This window comes from Ornithorhynchus anatinus, chromosome 8 (assembly GCF_004115215.2).
Source record: "Ornithorhynchus anatinus isolate Pmale09 chromosome 8, mOrnAna1.pri.v4, whole genome shotgun sequence".
In the NCBI taxonomy this organism is placed as follows: Eukaryota; Metazoa; Chordata; class Mammalia; order Monotremata; family Ornithorhynchidae; genus Ornithorhynchus; species Ornithorhynchus anatinus.
The window spans coordinates 37,898,807-37,926,075 of NC_041735.1; the positions used below are offsets into that span (position 1 = coordinate 37,898,807).

Genomic DNA, 27,269 nt, shown 5'->3' on the forward strand with positions numbered 1-27,269 from the left:
GAAGCCTTCCCTGACGAAGCCCTCCTTTCCTCCTTTCCCACTCCCGTCTGCGTCACCCTGACTTGCTCCCTTTATTCATGCCCTTACCCAGTCCCACAGTATTTGTGTACATATCTGTAATTTATTTATTTACATTATTGTCTGTCTCCCCCTCTAACCTGTAAGCTCGTTGTGGCCAGGGAAAGAGTCTGTTTATTGTTATAGTGTACCCTCCCAAGCATTTAGTACAGTGCTCTGCACACAGTAAGCATTCAGGGAATATGACTGACTAGTTGACCAAAGCACCTCCTAGGGCCTTCCTCAAGGTAGGAAGAACAGGAATCCAGGAAAAGTATTGGCTGCCATGGGCAGGGAGGGTGGTGGCGGGGATGGGACACAGATCTCAGGTGCTTCCAAGTTAACTTCCTGGCAAACTGCAGCAGCACCGCAACAGCAAGATACTGTGGTCACTAAGGCAGTAACGGTGTCCTCCTGCATTAGGAGAGATCAATGTGTCCACAGTGTGCTGCATCCCTACCCGCCTACTTGCTCACTGTGCTCAGGTGGAAGGGGACTGACTAGCCAAGATAAGGATAAGTGGTGCCGACCAAATCACCAGCACCGAGCCAATTTTTACAGTTTCTCGATCCCGAGACCTTCGGACCGAGGCCGGACCATCGTAACCCAACGGGAGGCTCCATCGGGTGGCTGGGAAGTGAGGGAAGTGGAGGGAAGAGGTGGGCTTTCTTATACAGCCTAACCAAACTGGGAGTTAAAATATTTACAAATGATCAGTGTCTGCTCTCCAGGCAGTGAAGCTTTCCTGACCCAGAGGAAGTGGCCAGGGAGATGGTCACTTTGGCGGAGCGGCTCAGGAAGCCTGGCTCATGACCCAGGAGCTGCGTCCTTGTCTTGTTTAAGCCCCGAGAGCAGAAAGGACAGTAGTTGTACAGTGAAACTGAGCACTCCAGCCACCCAGAGGCCCCCTCCCCGTGTCTGGCCCTTCTGCATCTGTGTAAACAAAGAGTCTGAAGAGAAAGACCAACATTTGGAAAGGGAATGATTTTAGGCCTGGAGATGATCCGCTTTCCCAGCCACTCTCCATTGCCAGCTCCACCCCAGCCCTGTAATTGGATCCTCCCCTTTGGGGCACACGGGTCTCCATCATTACCGTCGGATACCGGGCCGGGATCTGTGTCGCTGGACTGAACGCGAAGCAACGGCCATGCCTTTTGCAAGTTGACTGCTCTCTTGCAGAAAATCTGTGGGATAGAGGGCCTCTGCCAAGCTGTGGTTGGCGTTCTTGAGAGCTGGGCCCAGGGCTTATGTTACCTCGTGTTCTTCAGTCCAGATGAAAAAATGGCGACCACGGGTCAATGCAGTACCCCAGATGGAGTGCCAGATGGAGATTTGGGAATCTTTAGAAACCACAAAGTCCTGCACTTGGGTAGGCAAGCTGGGTGGAAAAATCATTCAACAGAGGTTACAGCCAGGGATTCTGCTTTATCCCTCTCGGTCTCTTGAGGGTGTTCTCGGCAGCGATGCCGTCTCGATCAGGAAAGGGTTCCGCTGGGGAGGTTTCCACTGCTGGCTTCCCTGCAGAGGTTCGCACTGCCAGACGGAGGATCTACTCTCCAGCTTCACTTCTGACCACCTTCCGTAGAGGGAAGAGGACGTGCTTATAAACATCTTATTAACAAAAGCCATGCAAACTCTAGAATTTAATCTGTCATCATCCTAATGCAGAGCACCAAACACTGGATTTCAATAGCTCATAGTTTATACCATTTAAAAAAAACAAAACCCAAACTCTTGAGCTCAAATTAATTCCTGAGCCCAGAAATTACTGTTATAAACTTCCTATGAACGTGATCCTTTTGTTTTTGTTTTTTTTTAAGGAATTGATTTTAGAGCTTTGGGGATTTTGTTTAGGTTTTACAGTAAGAAACCTGACCATGTCAGCGTAGAACAGTGGAAAGAACCCGGGCTTGGGAGTCAGGGGTCGAGGGTTCTAATCCCGGCTCCACCAATTGTCAGCTGTGTGACTTTGGGCAAGCCACTTTACTTCTCTGTGCCTCAGTTCCCTCATCTGGAAAATGGGGATGAAGACTGTGAGCCCCACGTGGGACAACCTGATTAACCTGTATCTACCCAGCGCTTAGAACAGTGCTTGACATATAGTAAGCACTTAACAAATACCCTTGATTCTATTTATTGCCATTGTTCTTGTCTGTCCGTCTCCCCCGATTAGACTGTAAGCCCGTCAAACGGCAGGGACTGTCTCTATCTGTTGCCGACTTGTTCATTCCAAGCGCTTAGTACAGTGCTCTGCACATAGTAAGCGCTCAATAAATACTATTGAATGAATGAATGAAATACCAAAATAATAATTATCATTATTATTATTATTAAAAGTGGCTTTATGATATTTGGGCCATGAATGTATTCTGTAACTAGAGAACAGTATCACACTGAGGATATTTTAGTTCATCCCACCAACCAGAGTATCTGTGAAGTATTTAGAAAACACACAATCTTGGAAAGGGCGGGGCTGAGACCAGCCATCTGTGCCATATTTCTCCCTTCCTCGGCTTCGTCAGATTTCGTTTCATTCTGCTTTCAAGAAGTGGGAAGTTGATTTTTTTTTTCCTTCTACCCAGTAAGAGAAGGAGCATGGGCTAATGGTTAGAGCACAGACCAGGAAGTCAGAAGGACCTGGGTTCTAATTCCGGCTCTGCCACTGATCTGCTCTATGACTTTAGGCAAGTCAATTCATTTCTCTGCCTGTTACCTCATCTATAAAATGGGGATTAAGAGCGTGAGCCCCATTTGGGACGTGGATGTGGATGTGGACCTAACTTGTTTCTACTCCAAGCGCTCAGTACAGTGCCTGGCACATACTAAGTGTTTAACACATGCCATAATCTTCTCCTACCCTTGTCCCACCCCCAAAAAAAAAGCAACCAGAGAAGCGCCTTGTCTGTTTCCTCTCTGAAAACAAGCCTGTGATTACATGTTTAGCAGCGTGGCTCAGTGGAAAGAGCCTGGACTTCGGAGTCAGAGGTCATGAGTTTGACTCCCGGCTCTGCCACTTGTTAGCTGTGTGACTGTGGGCAAGTCACTTCACTTCTCTGTGTCTCAGTTCCCTCATCTGTAAAATGGGGATTAAGACTGTGAGCCTCACGGGGGACAACCTGATTACCCTGTATCTACCCCAGCACTTAGAACAGTGCTCTGCCCATAGTAAGCGCTTAACAAATACCAACATTATTATTATTATGTTTAGAGCTAGGGTCAAAGAAGGCTGGGAGGTCAGGTGGCCTGGCCTATTCAAACTGCCAGGCATCACTTTTCTTTATTTCTCTGGTTTTCAGATCAATAACAAAGCCTGTGGCAAGATTCCTGTGCCTCAGCAGTTCACCCAGGACCCGGAGAAAATCCACGATTTGGTTCTCCAGACTGAATTGGGAAGACAGTTCCTCCAGGGCCGCACCATCCGAAAGGCCTTCCTCTCCCCTAGAACAGCTCTCATCAACTTCCTTGTACAGGAGTAGCGGCAACTCCTTCCTCTGGGAGGCCCCGGACTGTTGGTGACCGGACTTCCTGGGGAAACCCATGGCATCCTTCTGGAGGGTGGAAGGAAACCCTGTGGAGAGCATCGCATCAATCAGGAACCAAAGTCAGGAAAGTCCCTGCTATGGAGACATAGAGTCTCTGCTGCCTCGTATTACTTTCTCCAAGTTGGAGGTAGCTCCTGGTGAAGCAGAGTTGTGGAGACCAGGAAAAGGGAATGGGAGAAATCAGAAGCCAGCTGTCTCTGAAGTATCTGGAGCATTTGAACCGTAAATACTGTGCTGCCTCGGGCTTTCCCAAGAAACCGTCAAATGCGTCCTGCACCTATGGACACCTAGTGTGAAGGGTTGGTGAAGGAAGTCACAAAACATCTTCAAAATCATGTCCTTTTATTTTGATTTTTTTTAAACTGGCTGATGCAGCTCTGAGTCCGCTGATGAAAAGAGCACAGTTTGCCAGGAGAATCGAACCTGGTTTGGCACCACCTCTTTCTGTCTGAAATTAATCCATTCATTCGGTCGTATTTATTGTCAGAGTGTACTGATGAGTACTGCTATGCTCTGCTGATTGGCTGGGCTGAAGATGGGAATTTAGGATTCCACTAGGACATCCAACCCCTGTCATGTTTCTGCCGTGCCCATTTTAACTAAAGTCAGCAGTTTTTGTTTTTAGAATATGCAGGAATGTTCTACTTGATTTTGCTGCTTGTCCAGAACTTTTTACGACCACTGTAATTCATGTTTACCAACCCTCCTTTGGTCCTGAGGAAGCATAGATGTGTAATTCCAATGCAGTTGGCTAATTCAGTGGATGAAGAACTTATTAAAATGCTTTTCATACAACGTGTGTGATTTGAGATTTTCACCTCTCTGCGTTCTTCTGATTCTGAGGGTTAGTTCAGAACAACGAATGCCTTCATATGATAACACTTGAAAACAAATGTATATTGAAAACAAATCCCGTTCTCCAGCCATCGACCTCTACTTTGGTCTAGGAGCTTTTCAGATCCCAACTAGATGACAGGATCGGCTCCCTCACTGGTCTCCCTGCCTTCGCCTTCTTCGGTCCATATTTCACCCTGCATCCCAGATGGTTTTTCTAAAGCTCCATTCTACGCACTTCATCCCAATACTTAAAACTCCCATAGGTTGCCCTTTCCTATCCACGTCAAACAGAAACTCAGAAACACTGGCTTTAAGGTACTCCACCCTCTTAAGGTATTCTCTCCCCCATTACTCCTTCCCCTACACCCCTGCTCATGTTCTGTATTCATCTCAATCTCGCCTAACTGTGTCCTGTTCATGACTCCTGCCTCCTGCTCTGCCTTTTCTCTGGAACTCCTTCCTCCTCCAAATCTACCAAAATACAGCATTCCCTGTCTTAATAAGGCCTTCTGAAATACCCCCTCCTCTGGAAGTTCTTCCTGATTAATGTTTCTTCTCTCTAGGTCATATTCTTCCAGCACCCTACCAATCAATCAGCCTTACTGTGTGCAGAGCACTGTACTCAGCTTTTGGAAGAGTATTATCTCGGCACTTACACACAACTATCCATATCACTTGCATACGTATTAACCTAAGTTAACCTGTGTCCCCTGCTAGATTATAAGCTCCTTGAGAGAGAAGAATCGGTGTCTTCTCTCTCTGTTGTTTTCTCCCAAGTGCTTAGCACAAGGCTCTGCACACATTAGACACTTAGTAAATGTAGGTTGATTGAACTCAAGAAGCTATACCTAGTTTCTGGATAAACAGCCCACCCAAGAGCTTTCAAAAATCATCAGGCCCACAAACATTCTAACAGGCCACTAAGCTTGCACTGTCCCTACGCAAGGCTGAGGAAACATTACGTGCCAAATCTCAAGGCTGAGATGACTTGCTCTCCCAGCCCGCCGCTCTGACTCTACAACACAGTTTAAGTCCACAGCTCCAGTGGTTTCCTTGAGGCTGAGCTGCCTAGGCCACAACTCAAAATAGAAGAACCCCAGACCAGAGCAATGCTTTCCAATCCTCAATAGCTCATTAACTTCTTCCCCAGAAGCTGCAGTGGGAAAGCCAAAAAGCCAAACGTACAGGGTAGCTGGCCGAACATCACGAACTACTCCAGAGCGGCCAGAGAGCTGCCGTGCGGACCTATGGCTCGATGTTAGTGCCGATCTTGTCAAGTCCTGGAGCTTGCTTACACTCATTTCCCACAGGGCCTGTGTCCAATCTGATTAACTTGAATCTATCCCAGGGCTTGGTACAGTGCTGGGCACCTAGTAAGTGTTTAACAGATTTCAAAAATATTATTAAATGACTGTAGTGATACCTCCCGTGCACCAGAGAGTGCCATGTAGGCAAGAGACTTTAGTAAGTGATCGTTGTCTTGCGAGATAGAGAACACACACTACGCTACTGTTCAAGTAGCCTGTGCTGGGACGGTCTCCCAATTTTTGCAGCGTTCACTAAAACTCCTCATTATCGGCTTAAATTGGTCTCTTGCTTCACTGCTCTGCAGTTAACAGGTGGGGCTGACCAGACTTCCAGTGGAAAACACCAGGACATCACTCTGATGCCTTCCCTTAAGATGGTTTAACCCAATCTAACCCACTCTCCTGGCCTGAAGCAAGCCCACGAGAGGTTCCTGACAACTTGCCAGATTTCCTGTGGTAAATGACTGAACGGTAGTGTGGTGGCCAAAAGCAAGGAAGGCCGACAAAGTGCTAAAGGTATGCTAAAGCCACACTTCAGCTGATGGGTGATGACTATGGGTTGCTAGGAATTAACAGCACCTAGTAGAGGGACTAGCGACTAGTTTGAGCAAAGCAACTTGCAGTCAGGGAACGGCTAAAGTGGGAAACTCGGGATCTACCAGCAGTGACCAGCATATAAGCCAGAGGATGGTCTTCACGGGAGCCTAGTGTGGAAAGAACTTCTGGTTGCGCATGGATGACTACACTAACGATGATGTTGTCTTCGAAGACAAAGGTGAATTGTGTGTGCGTGTGTAGAGAATACAAATACTGCATGTTGTGAATGTATTTGAGAGTCCCCTCCCCTCCTTACCCACCATGTTCCCAAGAAAATCATATCTGTAAAGAATGGAGAGACGTAGAGTTGCGGTTCTTATGGGTCTGTGCCTCATAGTCATTAGACCCGATGTCTGATTTCTTGATGTCTTTAGGCCCTGGCCATAAAGCCAGTGCTCATTTTCATGATGAGGTAGGGCACTAGGAGAGCACTGGGGAGTAAACAGGGTAATAATAATGATAATGGTATTTGTTAGCGCTTACTGTGTGCCAGGCAATCTACTAAGTTCTGGGTAACTTAACTCCAACACTTTCAGTAAAATGTTTAATATTTTTATATTGAAGAGAGCAAGCAAAATTAAAGAAGAATAATTCATGGTGTAATTCTCTTGTCTCTACACCATGCTACAGGTAGCTACAGGTATGGCCTTAAAATTATAATGGGATTATATTTATTTATTAAAGTGGGGCTTTACCATTATTATTTAACTTTCGGTTTCAGATCATAGGCTGTACCCTGAAATTTAAGCTATGAACTAACCTGCTTAGCTACTGCTTAAAGAGCCTAGCAAATAAAATCTCGTGACCTTTCATTCATTCGATTGTATTGAGTGATTATTGTGAGCCGAACACTGTACTAAGCTCTGGGGAGAGTACAATAAACACGTATTTCCTTCCCACAGTGAGCTTACAATCTAGAGGGACGAGCTTTGTGCCTAATCTAAACATAAGCAGGTCAGGTTATTTTTCAGAATTTGAAACAATCTAAATAAATCTGTTGATCATCAATTTTCCATTAACATTCTTCAAATTCTCTAAAAGCTAAAGAAGCCATCCTTTAAATCATGTCCCATTATTCGTTAGGCATTTTCAACAGCTGTCAAGCATCACTAAAGTGTCAGATGGTTTAAGGCCCATATGATCCGTGCAGCTTATGATCTGAAATAATTAAATTTAAAGGATCATAACATTGTAACAGACACAATCTTCTTATGACTTCTGGCTCATTTTATTTTCCGTGCAGAGGAACATACTTAAATTATTTTTACCCAAAAGTGGAGGAGAGTAAGAGGAACAAATCAAGCAACAGAACTTGAGTGTTTGGAGATCGGTTTTTGGAAAGGGCAAATGCGGAGTTTGTGGCTTACCTGTTTTAAGTCATAGATTAAACATCAGCAGCCTTCCTGGTAGCTAAGAAATCTTCCATCTAAAAGCTAGTTGGGAAAGGATATTGTCTTGATTACCACAAGCCTTCCCCTGATCTATCATTTAGAAACAGAAAGGAAAAAAAACCCCATTGGTAACTTTGCTTTCAGTTGCTCCTGCTTCATTCCAGGTTGCTCAAAGCCTTTTTATTCCTTCATTTTTGGGGGTGTTAATGAATATAGTTCACTGATATTGCAATTTGAAGTGGGAGGGAATTATGTTAGATTGTAGAAAGGGAAGCTATGCCCTAGAGGTTGGCCCCTTCCCGAATCACACAGTAAAACCCTGAGAAGGTACTCCAGTCTTTCTAGACAAATCCCTTTTGTTCTAGCTACCCTCTTACCAAACAGGCACTTCCATTTCAAAGAAAAAAGCATCATGAAGGCAGGTTACTATTTAAGCAGCTGAAATCCCCACCAGAGTCTTGCTGTAAAATCTTATTTTACAGTTTTGTAGTAAACAAATTAGAAAATAATTTTGTCCCCAGTGTCATCATTGAACACGAGGGAGCCTGTTATAAGTGTAAAATCAACCTAGCAAGAGGGAATCAGCATCTGGATGTCTAATTGCAAATTTAGCATTTATAGGCAAATCTTAAGGGTAGCGACACCAGGAACTGAGTAATCGAGGGGTATGACTGGATGCGTTTTCTTCGGTAATCCGATTAAAGGATTTGGTGTAAATGGAGGGTAGTAGTTTGAAAAATGAAAGGCAAGGACTAGAGTAGAAACCGAAGCCCATGTTAGCCAAGGAAAATAAGATCTCTTTCTTCTAGAAACCATCCTTCAAATAAATCAGAATCAATATAGGGAACAAAAAAGTTTATCCAAAGGATGTATAATTTGATTTGGTATTTCATTCCCTCTTCTGCCTACTTTGGAATATGTTCCTTTAATTTTTGTAGTTCATTTTTGGCAGAAGGATCCAGCTGCATGTGGCTGGACTTCAGAGCCAACTCCCCAGTGGAAACATTCCCTCCTATCAAAGATTTGGTAAATTTGACTATGCGGGCACTTAAGCCAAGCCTCTAGGACATCACTTAAATGTGTTTAATGTTGACACAGTTACTGTTGTATGTAAAAATTCTTTGTAGAGTTAGCTATCATGGTCAATAAGCTTTTAGGGGAGAGGTAATGTAAGTTAGACTTGGAGGGTTCAGCATCCAGCACAACGATAGAGCTTTTTATGCCCGCTCTCGCTCTGCCTACACGTTGTAGCTGAAGAGGGTCCTCAAGGCTCACTTCTGAGTCCTCTTCTCTTCCCACTCTACAGTAACACCCCTGGGGTGATCATCTATGATTTCTAAATCTACCTCTCTAGCCCTGACCTTGCTCCTCTGCAACCTGGTGTTTCTTCCTACCTCCAAGACATCTCTACAGGGATACTCTGTCGGCACCTCAAACGCAACATTCTTAAAACTGAACTCTTCATCTTCCCCGCCTCTCTCCCCCAAATCCTCTCCTCCACCTAACTTTCCCACCACAGTTGACATCTTCCCCATAGTAATAATAATCGTAGTGATGGTATTTGGTAAGTGCTTACTATGTAACAAGCACTGGGTTAAGAGCTGGTGTAGAGGCAAGCTAATCAGGTTGGACACAGTCCCTGTCGCATATGGGGTTCACAGTCTTAATCCCCATTTTACAGTTGAGTTAACTGAGGCCCAGAAAAGTGAAGTGACTTGCCCAAAGTCACGCAACACACAAGTGGAGGAGCCAGGAATAGAACCTACGTCCTTTTGACTTCAGGCCCATGCTGTATCCACTAGGCCATGCTGCTTCCCCATCTCTCAAGACCATAACCTTGGCATTATCCTTAACTTGTCCAAGACTTTCAACCCCCATATTCAGTCTGAACCAAGATCCACTTGGGCATTCCCAGATCCTCCCCTACTTCTCTTTCCAGGTGGCCCTCACATTGATCCGGGCACACGTGTATTCTGGCTCAACTATTGCATCAACCCCATCGTTGACCTCACTGCTTCTAGTTTCCCCCCCTACCAATCCATACTTTTTTCTGCTGCCCGGATCATTTTTCTAAAATGTCTTTCTGCACACATCTCTCAAATCCTCAGAAACCTCAAATGGCTCCATTCGTTTTTGCAACAGGGAGAATCTCCTGACCATTGGCTTTAAGGCATTCAATTGGCTTCCTCCCATTTATCAACACTTCTCTCACTATACCCCAACTCGCATTCTCTGTTTCTTTCAGGTGAACCTGCTCGCTGTGATTCCATTTTATCTCTCTGCGGCTAACCTCTTGCTCATGCCATCCCCATTTCCATAGCCCTTCCGAAACCACATCTCCAGAAGGCTTCCTCTGATCAGCTATATTCTGTCCATTTTACAGTCCTACTGACTGCCTGATCAGCATCTCTGTACCACTGGAGCACTTTAGTCACAAGCGCCTATGAACTTTCATATATATCTATTATACCCTATTACTTAAGCACTAAGGCAAGGACTTATCCCCTTTCCTCCTTCCTATTCATAATTATTTATTTTAGTCTGCCCCCCTGTTTCCAGCTCTCCCTGCCACCAGAGTGTAAGCAAGGACTATTGAGCACTTACTGTATCTTTTTTAGCACGTCTCCATTTCTTCTTAATATTTTTAATTGAGATGGAGATTTGAGAGGGAGGGGATTCCATGGAGCAAGCAGCGTGGTCTAGTGGGTAGAGTACAGGCCTGGGAGTCAAAGTACCCCGCGTCCTGGTCCCTGCTTCCTACACTTGTCTGCTGGGTGACCTTGGGTAGGTCACTTAGCTTCTCTATGCTTCAGTTTCCTCACCTGTAGGATGAAGATTGGGACTGTGGGCCCCATGGGGGACAGGGACTGTGTCCAACCTGATTTTCTTGTAGCTGCCCAAGTGCTTAGTGCAGTTCCTGGCACATAGTAAGCTCTTAACAAATTAAATACCACAATTTGTAGTATGTCCCCCTGATTTCAAATTAGATGCTGTGTTTCCTGTATTCTTATTTCAATCAATGGTATTTATTGAGTGCTTGCTATGTGCAGAGACGGTGCTGAGTATTTGTGAGAGGGCAATACAACAGTGTTGGTAGACACCCTGCCTAAAAGGAGCTTACAGTCTAGAGGAGGAGACAGACATTTATATAAATACATATTTGGCACTCTGCTTTGTCAGATGCTAGGCCTAAAATGATTACTGCGATTAGACTGTAAGCCCGTCAAACGGCAGGGACTGTCTCTATCTGTTGCCGACTTGTTCATCCCAAGCGCTTAGTACAGTGCTCTGCACATAGTAAGTGCTCAGTAAATACTATTGAATGAAATCTGCCCACCTTTAACTGCATTTTTACTCTTCCATCGGGGTTGTAGAGATTACGAGAATTACAATGAAAATTTGGAAGTCTTGGGTTGTGTAAGTTAAAAAATACTTCTATTAGTTAATCACACCACCAAAATTTCTCCTGCTGTTATGTTATCCCCGCCATGTTAGAACTGGAACTAGGTACTAAGTTTAGTTCGTTTCGTGAAACCCTAAATGGGAACTTTACCTTTAACCAATTAAAATTAACCTAAGGTAAGATTTAGATTTAGTTGCACTTTCCAAATCCATTAGACTGTAAGCCTGTCAAACGGCAGGGACTGTCTCTATCTGTTGCCGACTTGTTCATTCCAAGCGCTTAGTACAGTGCTCTGCATATAGTAAGCGCTCAATATTGGAGAAGCAGCATGGCTCAGTGGAAAGAGCACGGGCTTTGGAGTCAGGGCTCATGAGTTCGAATCCCAGCTCTGCCACTTGTCGGCTGTGTGACCGTGGGCAAGTCACTTAACTTCTCGGTGCCTCAGTTCCCTCATCTGTAAAATGGGGATTAAGACTGTGAGCCCCACGTGGGACAACCTGATTCCCCTATGTCTATCCCAGCGCTTAGAACAGTGCTCGGCACATAGTAAGCGCTTAACAAATACCAACATTATTATTATTATTAAATACTATTGAATGAATGAATAAAGTACTAGATGAGTAGATCTAGCACCTTATTTTTGAACAACAAAATAGCAGAGTGAGATTTTTCTCAAGAGAGCAAAGCATATCGTTGATGGTTTGACCACCCTAAGACAGCATTATATCCTAGGTGTGGTTGAGCAAGTATATTGAGAAGCAGCAGTTTCAGTGATTGACAGTATAAATCCTTTCTTTTCATGACATTGTGCTACTAAAAAAAATCCTCCATGGGATTTCTTGATCAGAAATTTTCATTTTGTTATGGAAGCTACAGCTTGTATTCTTTGTCAGGAGTAGCTCAGAATTATTTAGGGAATAAACCAGCCATTTTTGTGCTTTATGCAAAATCATTTTGTAGCCCCTAGGTACTTTTCAAATTGCTTAAATGTTATTTTTATATCAGACATCTCAAAGATGTCAGAGACAGATAATAATGATGAATCAAAAAGTATTCAAGAGTTCAAGTGTGTTTTTTTCTACTGTGTCTGCCAATAATATTCAGGATCACCAAAATTCATTGCTTGGGGAGCAGCTACCTAGTTTCTGTATTTTTTGGACAAATTTCAGGTTGCTTTTAGGGAATTTTCTCCAGGGTAGCACACAACATTTTTTAACATCATGTGTACAATAAGAAAGCTGAGGAACTCTTTCTCCATCACTCTTCGCTGCCCCGGTGGGACGATACTTTTAGGTTGCTGTGCCCTGGATGATTGGTAATCTACTGGATGTGACTTCACCCTAGGAAAGATATCAATCAGCTGTCGGAAGGAAAATGCCCTGAAATGTAAATTAAAAATCTGTCACATAAAATTTGGGAAGTGGTTTGACCCTGGGCCCAGAGGCAAGACATTATGAATAGCGAAATGGAAACCAGCACTGTTTGGGAACAGGACAAGATAGCTCCTTGTTTGCAGGGATCCTGACTCCCATCTCCATTGTTATTGCACTCTCCAAGTGCCTAGTGCAGAGTTCTGCCCACCGTTAAGTACTCAATAAATACTATTGATTGATTGATTGATTGATTGACTAACCTCCCACACCCACAACTTTTCGAAAACCTCAGCTTCTTCCCGAAGGTCCCAAGTTGCCAACTCCACCACCACATCCCTCCCTAATCCCCAGTGACCTCACCAACTATTTTGTTGGTGAAATTGAAACCATCCCAGATGAACTTTCCAAAATTACCCCATAAACCCCTCTCCGCTCAACAGCTGCTTCTGCTTCTTTCTCTGGCTTCCCAGTTGTTCTCAAGAAAAGGCTTCTTGCTTTTTGGTTAAATAATGCCCCTCAACTCGAGCCTCTCACCCTTTCCTGTCTTACCCTTTAAAAATCACTTACTTCCACACTCTCCCCTCCCTTGCTGCTATTTTCATATTCCCCCTCTCTGATGGCTTCCTCCCCTCTGCTTTCATACATAGCCAAATTTTCCCCATATATAAAAACCCTCTCTTTTTCCCATGGCCCCCTGCACCTGTCATCCCACCTCCTTCTTCCATTTCTCCAAACTCCTGGATTTATACACATGCTTTTTTAATTTCTTCTCCACCAATTCTCTTCTTGATCCATTTACGGCACCTTTTTTAAGGTCACCTCCTCTCCGCTGCTGCCTCCAAAGCTTCGGCCCACTCCCTCTTCCTCAAAACCTTATCGTATCAGGCCTTTGTATTATCGACACATTGCAAACCTGATTCTCCTCTTAGTTTATAAGTTCCTTAGAGGCCAGGATTGTGTCTTCCGCCTCCATTGTACTCTCCCAAGTGCTTAGTACAGTGTTCTGCATTACCATAAGGGCTCAGGAAATACCACTGATTGATAGGTTGATTCCTATCTCTCTGACAGGTTCGTTCCTCTTCTGTCTCTCATCCTCATACTCTGGAGGCGGCGGGGTGGGGTGTCCAAAAAGCTCTGTCTCGGTCCCCTAACCTTTCATCCTACTCACTCTCTTGGGGAGCTCATTTGCTCACACGGCTTCAGCCAACCTCTCTGGGTGGACATTCAATTTTCTTTTTGTTGCCTGCCAATCTGACTTCTGTCCCCTTTACTCCAAAAAAATCACCCTCTCAAAGATCACAAATGATCTCCTTCTTGCCGAATCCAACGCTTCTACTCCGTCCTATTCCTCTCCGGCCGCTCGGCTGCCTTCGATACTATCAACCACCCCCTTCTGCTGGAAACATTCTGCAACCTCGACGTCACTATCATTGTCCTTTCCTGGTTCTTCTCCTATCTCTCTGGCTGCTCATTCTCAGTCTCTTTTGAGTCTCATTCTCAGAGCCCTCCTCCTCTGCCTCCCTCCTCCTCCTCCTCCTCCTCTGCCTCCCACCCCCTAACTGTGGGGGTCCCGCAAGGTTCAGTTTTGAGTCCCCCTCTAGTCTCCATCTACACCCACTCCCTCGGAGAACTCATCCACTCTCATGGCTTCAACTACCATCTCTATATGCGGATGATACCCAAATCTACATCTCTACCCCTGATCTCTCTCCCTCTCTGCAGTATCTTATTTCCTCCTACCTTCAAGACATCTCTACTGAATGTCCCCCTGTCACCTCAAACTTAAATCGCCTAAAACAGAACTCCTTATCTTCCCACCCAAACCCTTCCCTCCCCCTGACTTTCCCATCACTGTAGACCACATCACCATCCTTTCTGTCTCACAAGCCCATAACCTTGGTATCCTTGACTCCTCTCTCTCATTCAACCTACATTATTCAATTCATCAGCGAATCCTGCCAGTTCAGCCTTCCCAACATCACTGAAATCTGCCCTTTCCTCTCCATCCAAACTGTTACCACGTTAACCCAAACATTTATCCTAAGCCTTCTTGATTACTTTATCAGCTTCCTTGCTGACCTTCCCGCCTCCTGGCTCTCCCTACTCCAGTCCATACTTCACTCTACTGCCTAGATGATGTTTGTACCAAAACTTTCAGGCCCTATTTCCCCTCTCCTCAATAACCTCCAGTGGTGGCCCATCCACCTCTGCATCAGACAGAAGCTTCTCACAATGGCTTTAAAGCACTCCATCATCTTGCCTCCTCCTACCACACTTCGTTACTCTCCTACTACAACCAAGCTTAGGCACTTCGCTCCTCAGATGCTCACCTTTTCACTCTACCTCCATCTCATCTATCTCGCCGCCGACCTCTCGCCCACATCCTGTCTCTGGCCTGGAACGCCCTCCCTTTTCATATCTGACAGACAATTACTCTCCCCCCCTTTAAAGCCTTACTGAAGGCATATCTCCTCCAAGAGGCCTTCCCTAACTAAGCCCTCTTTTTCTTTTCTTCAACTCCTTTCTGCATCACCCTGACTTGCTCCCTTTATTCATCTCCCTTCCCACCCCCTCGGCATTTCTGTACATATCTTTCATATGTTTATATTAGTGTCTATCACCCCCTCTAGACTGTAACCTTGAATTGGGCAGGGAATGTGTATGTTTATTATATTGTACTTTCCCAAATGCTCTACACACAGTAGGCACTGAGTAAATACAATCCACTGACTACTGGGTGGAGAGCACTGTACTTTGTGCTTGGGCGAGTACCACTCGGTCAACCACTGAATACAATGCTCTCCACCTCATAGGTGCTCAATAAATACTGTTGAATGATTTGAGTTCTCACATAATAAGTAAAGGATGTGATTCCTACCCTCAGAGTGTTGAGGAATTCTAGTCTAAATCAATCAGTGGTATTTATTGAGTGCTTACTGTGTGCAGAGTTCTGTACTAAGTGCTTGAGAGAGAAACAGCATGCCCTAGTGGATAGATCACGGGCTTGATACTCTGAAGGAACCGAGTTCTAATCCCGGATCTGCCATTTGTGTGACTTCGGGCAAGTCACTTCACTTCTCTGTGCTTGTTACCTCATCTGGAAAATGGGAATTAAGACTGTGAGCCCCATGTGGGACAGGGACTGTGTCCATCTGGATTTGCTTATATCTACTCCAGCACTTAGTACAGTACCTGGCACATAATAAGCACTTAACAAATACCACAATTATTATTATTACTATAATATATCAGGGTTGGTGGATGCATTCCCTGCCCACAACTAGCCTAGAGTCTAGAGATGAGCTTACAGTCTAGAGATGCTTCCTGGAAAAGAACAAACCTTTCTTCTCTCACCTTCAAAGTTGCCCAATTCAGGCATTCCTGATCTTCTCTGCTATGGTGAAAGGAGATTTGAGAAGTTAGCTGAATGCCATTCCCCACTTGCCTTGAGGTACAGGTATCTCGGGGTGGTTCAGGTTCAGCATTTTTCGTTTTAGCTTAAACTATATTAGCTACCCTGTTTCAGGAGGCTTCAAATTTTAGCTTTAGGATTAGAAGCAAGATATTTCCCAGAGTGAGATTCCACTTTGGATCATTGGTTTAATATGGGGGAAGTTAGGAAATCCCATGTTACCTCTAGATTGTAAAACTCTCTGAGAGTAGAGAGCATGTCTACTTATCTCTTATACTCTCCCACGTGCTAGAAACAGTGCTCTGCACATTATAAGGCCTCAATATATACTGCTAATTGATTAGGAAATGCCTGCAGCCCACCAGCGGACACAACCCTACTCATCTCCAAGGGTTGCCATTGCCGATTAGTTTCATCAATTTCGGCCCTACATACCGAACATCTAGTTCTGCTAGTAAGTTCCTGCAAAGCGTCTCATACTCATCACTATCTCTCCCTATGCATCAAGGGACCCCCCCCACCAGTTTTAATAATACGAATAATAATTATGGTATTTGTTAAGCGCTTACTATCTGCCAGGCACTGTACTAAGAGCTTTATGCCACCTGGCTCTCTGCTGTGTATTTCTCAAATCAGGGATCAGAGATAGATGACGGGTAAGAAAGAGGGAAAGGGAGAAATGGTAATTGTAGAGAATACACATGTAACTGAAAGTAGCTACAGAAAGGAGCCATCATCGATACATGCTAATCACCTGTAAATATTAGGCAGATCCACTTGAGGCCCTTCTGATCTCATAACATGACACCTGGGGAACTGCTAGACTAAACCAATCAACAACTTGTCCTTGCATGTTAACTGCCTTTTCCGTTCCCCATTTGAACTTAGAGTTGCTTACATTTCTGCTTGCTGCCTGCCTGCTGGCAACGATCCTTATGGGCCCAGAGCTTTGTGAGACAGATTCTAGAGGTATGTCAGGTCTGCATTAGGTAGCTCAACCCTCTGACAGATGAAAAGTTTCAAAGTCATAAGCAGCTTTTCCCAAGGGGTTTATTTTAATGGAACAGAGAGACATTCTGGACTCAAGGAATGCCATGGTTACTTTAGGAAGGGGCAACAGTATTTACTATAAGAAAAAGAGTGGCTAATTAACTGTCAGACATGTTTGCTTTAAGGCAGGGGCTTCTTACGACTACGAGGCCCGCCAACCAACCTCTCTTGAAATGCAGAGCATTTTCCCTTTAAGGAGAAGAGGTGCCCCATAAATTTCCCTTGCCAGATCATTAGAATAATGAGGACATTCCTTTGTTAGAGATAAATATGTTGGCACTGGGACTTGTGTACATGAGTATTCCCAGGAGCCTAGCTGGCCAAAAATGGGTTCTGAACTCAGCCAGCATGATAGGATCAAATTCTGGCTCAGATCTGCCTCCCGTCCTCAGACTGACAAAGTGGCAGGCTCCGGATCAGGCCTCTGGAACTTTCAGTGAAGAACATGGGGCTATCTCAGAGAAAATCTCTCATTGTATAAACAGCGCTGGACTGACGTTTCTTGAAGCTGGCCCCTGCTGAATTTGATCATTTGTTTGTTTTTTTCATGTATTTATTCATGGCAGGGAGCCATGGGGTCAAGCTTTCTACTGCCTCAGTGAGATTGATCCTGAAAGATAAGTCGATTGTTGTGCAAAAGTACTGTGGGTCTGAAATTTCCTCACTTGTTTTTTCATCACAGACTGCCTGATTCTCATCACTCAGACCTCTAAAAGGTATTTTTTGCTGAACACCAAGGGCAGGCAACTGTGCCGAGCTTGGGCAATGTTCCCTGCCTTGCAGGCTTTCAGTAGGAAAGGATTCTGTTCTATTGTTAGGCGGATTTGCCATACCTGGGGTTTTTGGATTCCAGTGAGGTTCTGGCAGAACCCACCGCCCAACTTCAGAGGAACAAGTGAAAGCCTTTTAAACCAGATGGAGAGAGTGGACTTGGTAAATGAGTGAAAAGAGCAGCTTTGGAAAAAGCCTCTTCCCTAAGTGACCCAGGTTAGGAGAGAAATTTCCACCAGAAAAATTGAGATGCGCTTGCTAATTTCTTTTATTTTACTGCTAGTATGTCTTCACTGGGTGTTGGGGAGAGCAGGGGTGTGTATGTTAGAGAGATCAGTTATTTAAGCTCATGTATAAAATGCCTTAGACTATCCAATTATTGCTACTGAAGCCATGGCTATAAAACCACAGGGTATATTAGTCTTAAGAGTATTTATTGAGGTCCTGCTGTGTGCAGAGTACTGTACTAAGCACTTGGGAAAAGTACAATAGAATTAGGAGGCATGATCCTCACCCACAGTGAGCTTACAAGTGTTGTGGGAGAGGCAGACAAAGGTGGAATATGATAGGGTATGAAGAGGCTCGCAAACAGTGCCCACTCGCATCCAGATATATGCTACACCATATATCTTCTCTAAGACTTCTCTAAACACCTAACATCTTCCCGGCTGAAGGCTTGGACAAACCCATATCAATGAACCAATATCATCTAGATTGTAAGCTCTTCGTGGTCAGGGATCATGTTGATCTACTCTATTTTATTATTCTTCTCCTAGAGCATGGCTCAGTGGAAAGAGCACGGGCTTGGGAGTCAGAGGTCATGGGTTCTAATTCCGTCTCCACCACTCATCAGCTGCGTGACCTTGGGCAATCCACTTAACTTCTCTGTGCCTCAGTTCCCTAATCTACAAAATGGGGATTTAATATCTGTTCTCCCTCCTACTTTGTCTGAGTGCCCCATGTGGGACCTGATCACTTTGTATCTACCCCAGTGCTTAGTACAATGCTTGACACATAGTAAGCACTTAACAAATATCACAATTATCATTATTACTTTCTAAAGTGCTTAGTACAGTGCTCTGCACACAGTAAGCATTCAATAAATACTATGAATTGATTTGATCAAGTTCACCAAGCAGCATGCCAAACCAAAAAAAAAAAGGGCCAACTCTTTTTTGACAAAGGCATACTCTTGCCTGGCTTTCTGTAAAAGAGCAGCTTCTGGTAGGGAGATGAGAAGGAAAAAGTGGATTATTAGGACATGACTAATTGATGAACCAAATTATCCTGCACCAAGAGCTGAGAGTTGACTGTGGGTAGAGGAACCTTTAAACAATAAATCTCTTTTCTATAAATCCCATTTTCCCATTCGTTTTAAAAAAAGACTTCCTCCCAAGTAGCTGCGACAGAGGGGAATCTGCACTGCTACAATCCTCGTATCAGAAGCTTGGGGTGTCAACGAGAAGGATTATTTACAGGCCTTTTAAAAACTTCCCTGAAGCACTGTTGCATTTCCAGGTGACGGGAAGTCCCCTCTTTTCACTCACTGAACAGTCATCGGTTAAACGTGAAATGATGCTTCTGTTGGCAGCATGTAAGCATCTCAAGATCTCCTGGCCAAAGGGTAGCAGAGGTGCAGAAGACTCTGGAAAAGGCACAGTATAAAGGGTCTTTTGTGAGCTGGAATGTTTTTTCCTCCCATTTCCCTTTGCTGGCATTCCACATTTCAGTCCCTAACATGGGGAAGCGAGCCCTTCTCAACCACAGATATGTCTCGATTTGGCCCCACTCTAGGCGGGAAAGCCAGCAGTATTAATCATGAGTGAAATTTGGCCCTGAGAAGAATAATTCAAGAATTTACCTTGGGTAAGGTTGTACCCAGAGCCAGTCCAAGTCAGGGTGTATCGTATGCAGCCTTTTGCTTTCATGAGGTGCTGCTGCTGTTCTTTCATGCTACGTGACCCTGCATGTCCTTCCACTCGGTGAAGGAAATTATTTTATGACCTGAAGGCTATGGACTTAGACCTGTTCAAACAACATCCTCTCTGGCCTCCAAGAAGCGAAACATGGTGATGGGCTTGTGATCCAAATTTGCCTGATAGCTGTAGTTCATGGTCTATGGCTTCTCTTTCTCTAGTAAAAGAATGCCAACGTGTCACTCACCCACCAAGTTTGCCTTTCTGTTTTGTGGCACAGTTCTTATCCTGCAGTTTATCTTGGACAGAACGTAATTACTTTGTATTTTCTGTATCGCAGGTATCCATGTATTTGCATGAGGGACCAGTTGGCGAATTGATTGAAAACTCCTGTAGCAGAGTGGGCAAAATGTGGGCTGAGGTCACTTCTATCAGGATCTGAGATAAATTCAGGTAGGAACCTTCCAGAAGACTGCGGCTACTAGAAGAATAGCGGATGGGGGGTTTAACTGGGATGGAGGTAAGCAGAAGCCATCAGTCATGGAAATGATTGAATTTTCCATAATTTATGTCTCTCTCTCTCCCCCTCTCTCTTCCTCTCTCTCTTTCTCCCCTCATCTTCATTACCACATCATAGAAGATTTACCAGGAGGGATAAATGGCCCTCCACCCAAAATAATTGAGCACAAATGTCCTAGAATAATGTGAACATATATGTCATCTGCAATGGGACCATCATGCACTGCATCCCATGGTCTCACCACCTAATAATAATAATTATAGCATTTTCTTTAAGTGCATATTTTGTAATAAGGAACATGTTACCTATTGGGATGGATTCAATACAGTCAGCTCAGACACAACCCGGGTACTATAGGATGCTCATAGACTAAGTGGGTGGGAAAACAGGTACTTAATTCCATTTACAGATGAGGAAACTATGGCACCAAGAAGTTAAGTGACTTGGCCAGGGTCATACAACAGACAAGTGGCAGAACCAAGTTTAGAACCCTCATCCTCTGACTCCCAATCCCATGGTCTTTCCACTAGGCCATGCTGCTTCTCCCCTGGAATGGCAGGGAGAAATAAATAACGTGAGCCCTTACATGCCACTCTGTCTCGCATCTCCGGCAGGTCCAGATCTGTGGGGCCTGCTGGCTCTGCAGGAAAGCCTGACAGCACTTTACATATTTTCTGCTATTAATTTCCTTCTATTATCTCTTTGGCTGGACTCTTCATCATGTATGGGTGGGAAACAGAAGGGGACAACAAGGAAGGGAAGCCTGTGTGTAAGCCTGTTTGAGAGTGCAGGCATTAGTGTTTCTGTATATCTTTTTGTTAATGCATTTCTATAGTTGGGAATTTGTGACTGTGGATATGTTTGATATGAAAGTGTGTGTCTATGGGTATATGTGGGTGTGAATGTGCATATATGAGTCTGTTTCCCTGCTATGGGGGGACTTCCGTGTGTGTGGGGTGGTGATGGGGGGGAGAGACAGAGAGAGAGAGATTTCTGCCAGCATCTTCATCCCTGCCTCTCACCATCTTCCTGTCTCTTTCTCCCTTTCATACTTTTTCCTCCTTCTCTCCCCGACCTGGCCCAGAATATTTTTAAAACTTTGGCCCTGCTCCCTTGTAGCCTCACACCTTGTTCCACCTTGAACTCAAGAAAATCTGGTCACCCTTTCTTGGAGGACAAGGACTGTGCCTACTTTCTTTGCTGTGCCCACTCAGAGAACCATTCTTAAGTATGACCATGCCTAGGATAAACCCTCTCCAGTGCTGCTGCTGATTATTCTGTGACACAATTTTTTCCCTCTTGAAAGAGTTGGAAAAATGCTAAGGATCCAGTTCACTTGGTTTCCCTCTTTATTAAGTTTCCAAATCTCGTGCTTTTCCTGGAGAGCTGCAACAAATCACCACTTACGTGGGCTCATCTTGCTCCTCAACCCCCACACCCTTTCCCGATTCCATCCCTTCACCCCAAAGGCCTAATTCCCGACTACAGAGTTCAAGCGCTTAACTCATTTAGTGCCCGTCGGAGGGCATTTTCTTGTCCCCAGTCCTGCATGAGCCAGCCAGGTCCCCTTTGTCTTGTGAAAAACCATGACATTTCCCAAAGGGCCAACACAGAAAAGACTGGAGACTTGCCAACAGAGCACGCCTTGGTCTCTCTGTCCCCTTCCAGAGCCCATGCTTCTTCAGTCCAGTAGAGCTGGAGGAATGCTCTTGAATTAGGAGTTTGTCTGTTCCTTTGGAGACCTTTCCCTTGGAGCCGTGATTTAAAGGGCTGGGGTGGCCTAGCCCATCCACTTGGATGTGAGTCTGGGGTTTAATCCCGTCTTCTCCACTTGCCTGCTGTGTGACATTGGTCAAGCCACTTACCTTCTCTGTGCCTGTTTCTGTATCTGTAAAAAGGGGATTCAGTACCCACTAGAATGTGAACCACATGTGAGATAGGGTGTCCAACCCGATTATCTTGTATCTACCCCAGCACTCCATTCATTCATTTGTTCGTATTTATTTAGTGCTTACTGTGTGCAAAGCACTTGGGAGAGTACAATACAACATTAAACAGACACATTCCCTGCCCACAGCAAGCTTACCACAATTATTATTATTAATGTTATCAATATTATTGTTACTTTATTATTATTATTTAGACTGTGAGCCCTATATGGAACAGGGATGGTGTCCAATCTAAGCGTGGCTCAGTGGAAAGAGCCCGGGCTTGGGAGTCAGAGTTCATGGGTTCAAATCCTGACTCTGCCACTTGTCAGCTGTGTGACTGTGGGCAAGTCACTTAACTTCTCTGTGCCTCAGTTCCCTCATCTGTAAAATGGGGATTAACTGTGAGTCTCATGTCGGACAAACTGATTACCCTGTATCTACCCCAGCGCTTAGAACAGTGCTCTGCACATAGTAAGCGCTTAACAAATACCAACATTATTATCCCAGTGCTTAGAACAGTGCTTGCCACACAGTAAACACTTAAATATAGTAATAATAATGTTTTGGGAACCCAATTAAAAGCAGTCAGAATTTGAACTGAGGACTAATATGTGCTTGGAAGCCTAGTGGTTTCAAAATGGAGCAAAGAGGCTTAATCCATATCCAGGCCTGTAGGGGTTTGAGCCTCTGATTGCGGCACTCTCTCTTAAGGACGGCAATCTCTGAGGTCCCTTATGACCTCGCCAGCCCGTGGTGTCGCCTCAGAAAGCACTCATTTATGTGTGTGCTTCCGGTCCTGAGGTCGGAAGCTGGGCAGGCCCCCTGGAAGAGCTGGTTCCATTTCTAGGAGGACTGAGAAAATAAGGGGAGGAGGATGGTGTTAGCCTAGGGGGAAGGGTAGAGCTATTTTTTTTCCAGAACAGATAATTGGGAAACAAAACATTTTTCTTTCCTCCGTTTTTCATGTTGTTCTCCTCATCCGGCCTTTTAGGTTTGTTTAGTATTGGGTAGAGTGAGGATCATCCTTTTTGTTGGTTTTTATTTGTTTTCTTCGTTAATGATTTTCCATTCTTTTTTAATATTGTTTAACTTTCTCCTGAGTTTTATGTCGGGGGGGAGGAAGCCCAATCCTATTAAAGCCAGCCTGAGTCACCCTCCCTAGAAGCTTATGAAAAATTGCCTAGGGCACAGCCGTGCTAAGCGTAGAGGGTCTCACTGAGATAATGATCATGATGGTACTTATTAAGTGCTTACTATGTTCCAAGTATTGTGTTAAGCACTGGAGTAGATACAAAATCATCAGATCAGATGAAGGCCTTGTCCCTCTCGAGACTCGGAACTCCATGACCACAAATCGCACCCATCCTCATCAGTATTCCGGCAGGGCATGGTGCTGGTCACAGAAGGAGCAGGCAAGAGTGTGGATGATGCAGTCAAGCCTCTCATCATGACTGCAAAATCAATTCAAGCAAAGGCCTCTTGGTGGTGGGATGCATCTTTCTCCTCCCACCCCTTCAACTAAGATCCTGTGAAGCTCCGGGTGCCCCGTTTCCCGCGTGGCCCATGTGTGAACTAACAAAGCCCAGAGCGGCTGACCAACAGGTTCCACAATCTTCCCATATGAAAACCACGTCTGAAGAACATCTGTTCCCCAGCACGGTCCCTGCCCTCCACTCAGGGATGAAGAGCCTGGATGCTCGGATGAGTTAGCTGAGCACGATCCAGCTGGTGACTAAGGATGAGCTGTCAGGGAATCCACAAGGCCGAACCCTGGGGGATTTACACGAGGCACCGTGAGGTCCCGATTGCTAGGCTGTGGAAGAGGGCGGTGGAAACCGATATCATGGGAAAGTCAAGAATATGGACAGCTGCCACACACTCCTACAAGCGCCAGAATCGGGGGAGGAAGAAGAATCCAGAGTGTTCATCAGTCCCTGTTCTACCCAGGGCCCCAAGCTTCTTCCCATTCACCCTCCTCACACCATGGGAAAAGAGTGGGAGCGGAGGAAAGGGGAACCAAGGGTGAGCTGCTGTGGTGCCCCAGGGGTTGGCACCAAACTTGACTCTGCACCCCAAGAACCAGAGGGAGGACCGGTGGGACGGTTTAATGGCTCGGTCTTTTGGTCTCCATGAAAGTGAGAATCTCCCAGAGGAAGAGCGGGAGGCTTTGGAATCGCCACAGGCTGGGAAGGTGCCAACCAACTGCTCCACTGCCCCACCAACATCAGGCACAGTGGATAGAGCACAGGCCTGGGAGTCAGAAGGTCATGGGTTCTAATCCCGGATCCACTACTTGTCTTCTCTGTGACCTTGGGCAAATCACTTCACTTCTCTGGGCCTCAGTTACCTCATCTGTAAAATGGGGATTGAAATAGTGAGCCCCAAATGGGACAAGGACTGTGTCCACCCCGATTTCCTTGTATCCACCCCAGCACTTAGTACAGTGTGTGGCATATAGTAAGTGCTTAACAAATACCACAATTATTATTATTGTTGGACCTTAAATCCCCAGCTCAAAGGCTTGGGGCTATGAGGATTTTCCAAAGCTCACAGCATTTTTTCCTCTCAGATGCCCTTGGCCCAGACCTTCATACCCTGTGATGTTGGGATGAAATGAGCATGAGGATTTACTGCCTCTCTGGCCTCTCACGGGAATGGCTGGGTCCCAGGAGCCCTGGAGCCTCCTCAGCACAGTGTGGCATATGAGGCCAGTTGCTGAGGTTAAATCAAATAGCACTCTTTCTTCCAGGATGCTCAAATGGGGTGGCTGCTAGCTCTGACCTCTCCTCTCAGGGGGCTGCTCTATCCTTTGCAAACACTGTTCCAAGTTTTCAAGTGTGTCCCTTCATTTTAACTTTGGCTGGAAGAACAGGAAAGACCCGCACTATAACTGGGCAGGTTTACCATTTCTCAGCTCTGCTCAGAAGTACGGTAACACCCTGTATTTTAGGAGCTAGCACCCCAAATGATAAACAGAAGTTTGTCCAGCCTCTGCTAGGGATTTCCTTTGAAGTAACGTCACCTGGCAAGAAGGTCAGAGGGCTAGGAGAACAGGAAACCCTAGGAGCCTAGGTTTCGGCCATTGGTGGCAAGTGCCAATTTGCAGAAAGACCCGACTCTGGCTGCAATTCAAACCTTTAATAAGCTTTTTCCAACTCTTCGTTTTCTATCATTTCTTTCTAACAGGAGAACCTCATCTGGAATGAATTGGTTATGACTCTTTCCTGGCTGGGGCCTTTGGGCCTCCGTCCAAGGAAAAACAAATTCACCTCATGTCCTCCCAGCCTCACCCTCCTCGGGAAGCTCCATTGGGGTGGAAGAATCTGGCCCATTCCACCTCATGGGCCCAGTCATGGGCAGAAGGGGGTTGCTCCCCCAGAGACTAGCTCCCAAACAGAGACTCTCACACCCCATACCAGATGGCTTGGTAAGGTTCCTCAGTGCACATGGAGTAGGGCCAGGACTCAGCTGCTGTGTACTCTCTCCCTCTCCCTCCCTCCCTTTCTCTTTCCCTCTCCCTCTCCCTCTCTCTCCTGCCTCCCTTCCCCCTCCTGTTCCTTTACACTTCTCTGAATTTGACCAGATTTGAGTGAATCCTATCAAGCCCCACAGAACGTGGTCCTGGAATGGTCTAATGGACAGGAAAATGAGAAAGCATTCCCCCTCCTGCTCCCCAAACCTCATCCAACCCCTCTGAATCATTGGATGGACTGAGGGATGATCTAGGTCCTTGCGGATGATGATGATGATTAGTAGTAGTAATGATAATATTAATGATATTTGCTAAATGTCGACTATGTGTCAAGCACTGTACTAAGAACTGTAACTATAACTGGACAGGTATACCACTTCTCAGCCCTGCTCAGGAGTGCAGTAACACCCTGCATTTTAGGAGCAAGCACCCAGACTATGAACCTGTTACTGGGCAGGGATTGTACATTCCAAGTACTTAGTAATAATAATGTTGGTATTTGTTAAGAGCTTACTATGTGTCGAGCACTGTTCTAAGCGCTGGGGTAGACACAGGGGAATCAGGTTGTCCCACGTGGGGCTCACAGTCTTAATCTCCATTTTACAGATGAGGTAACTGAGGCAACGAGAAGTTAAGTGACTTGCCCAAAGTCACACAGCTGACAAGTGGCCGAGCCGGGATTCGAACCCATGACCTCTGACTCCAAAGCCCGTTCTCCTTCCACTGAGCTACACTGCTGCTCTGCACATAGTAAGCACTCAATAAATGCTATTGAATGAATGAATGAACTGTGGTAGGTACAAGATACTCAGGTTGGACAGAGTCCCTAACCCTCATTGGGCTCATAGTCTAAGTAGGAGGGAGACCAGATATTGATTCCTCATTTTATAGATGAGGAAACTGAGGCACAGAAAAGTTAACTGACTTGCCCAAGGCCACAAAACTATCAAGAGATGGATGCCCCCCACACCCAATTTACAAGTAACCCCTCCTCCTTCTCTCATCAGCATCTGTCATCTCCAGTCGCTCTTCAGGAGACCCATGAAACAGAACCGACTGTTGGCCATCACTGGTGTTTGGAAACAAGGACAGTTTCTCTGAAGAACCATAAACTTGCTCCTGCAAAAAAAAAAGAGACATCACCCTCCTTGACCTTTCTCGCCTCACATTTCTCCTATCTAACCAAAATCTATTCCATCCACCTGAGAGGCTTCCTACCCTGACTGCTTCTCCTCCAGTATTCTCCTCCTCCTCCTCCCAGGGCCAAAACACCAAAAATGTTTGGCTGCCTTAGACCCACCCCATCACTCCTGTCATTTATTCCCACATCACCACTCCCACCCCCTGCTGCCCCTCAAGTCCCAGATGCCAGAGCTCCTGAAATCAGTCATGTCGCTTTCATCTTCCAAGGAGCCCAGAGCCGACGAGAAGCAGGTAATGTCCTGGCGTGAAAGAAGTCGATAGGCGGCACTTGCCGGGCGATCCCTGCAGGGTTTCAAGGTGCGTTCTGAGCCACGGTTCACAGACCTTCCACCTCCATGTAGCCGGGGAGTTGCCAGCTTAGGATCCTGGTGCTGAACACTGACGCTTTATCCCAGTCCCAGCTGTTGTATGGAGCCTGCTGGCTCGGCTAAGAGCCAGTTGCATTAGAGATCGCCCGGTGTGAAAGACAGGCATGGCTTTGTACCTG

At 45.5% G+C, this 27,269-nt stretch overlaps 1 protein-coding gene across 1 annotated transcript in view; it reads left to right on the forward strand.

Moving 5' to 3' along the window:
• LARS2 (leucyl-tRNA synthetase 2, mitochondrial) overlaps window positions 1-4,394 on the forward strand; it is a 129,898-nt gene extending 125,504 nt beyond the window's left edge. The window contains exon 21 of the mRNA XM_029070826.1: window positions 3,354-4,394. Coding sequence (XP_028926659.1) covers window positions 3,354-3,533 — 180 coding nt within the window. The 3' untranslated portion in view covers window positions 3,534-4,394. The remainder of the gene's footprint in view (window positions 1-3,353) is intronic.
• Window positions 4,395-27,269: the final 22,875 nt, after the last annotated feature.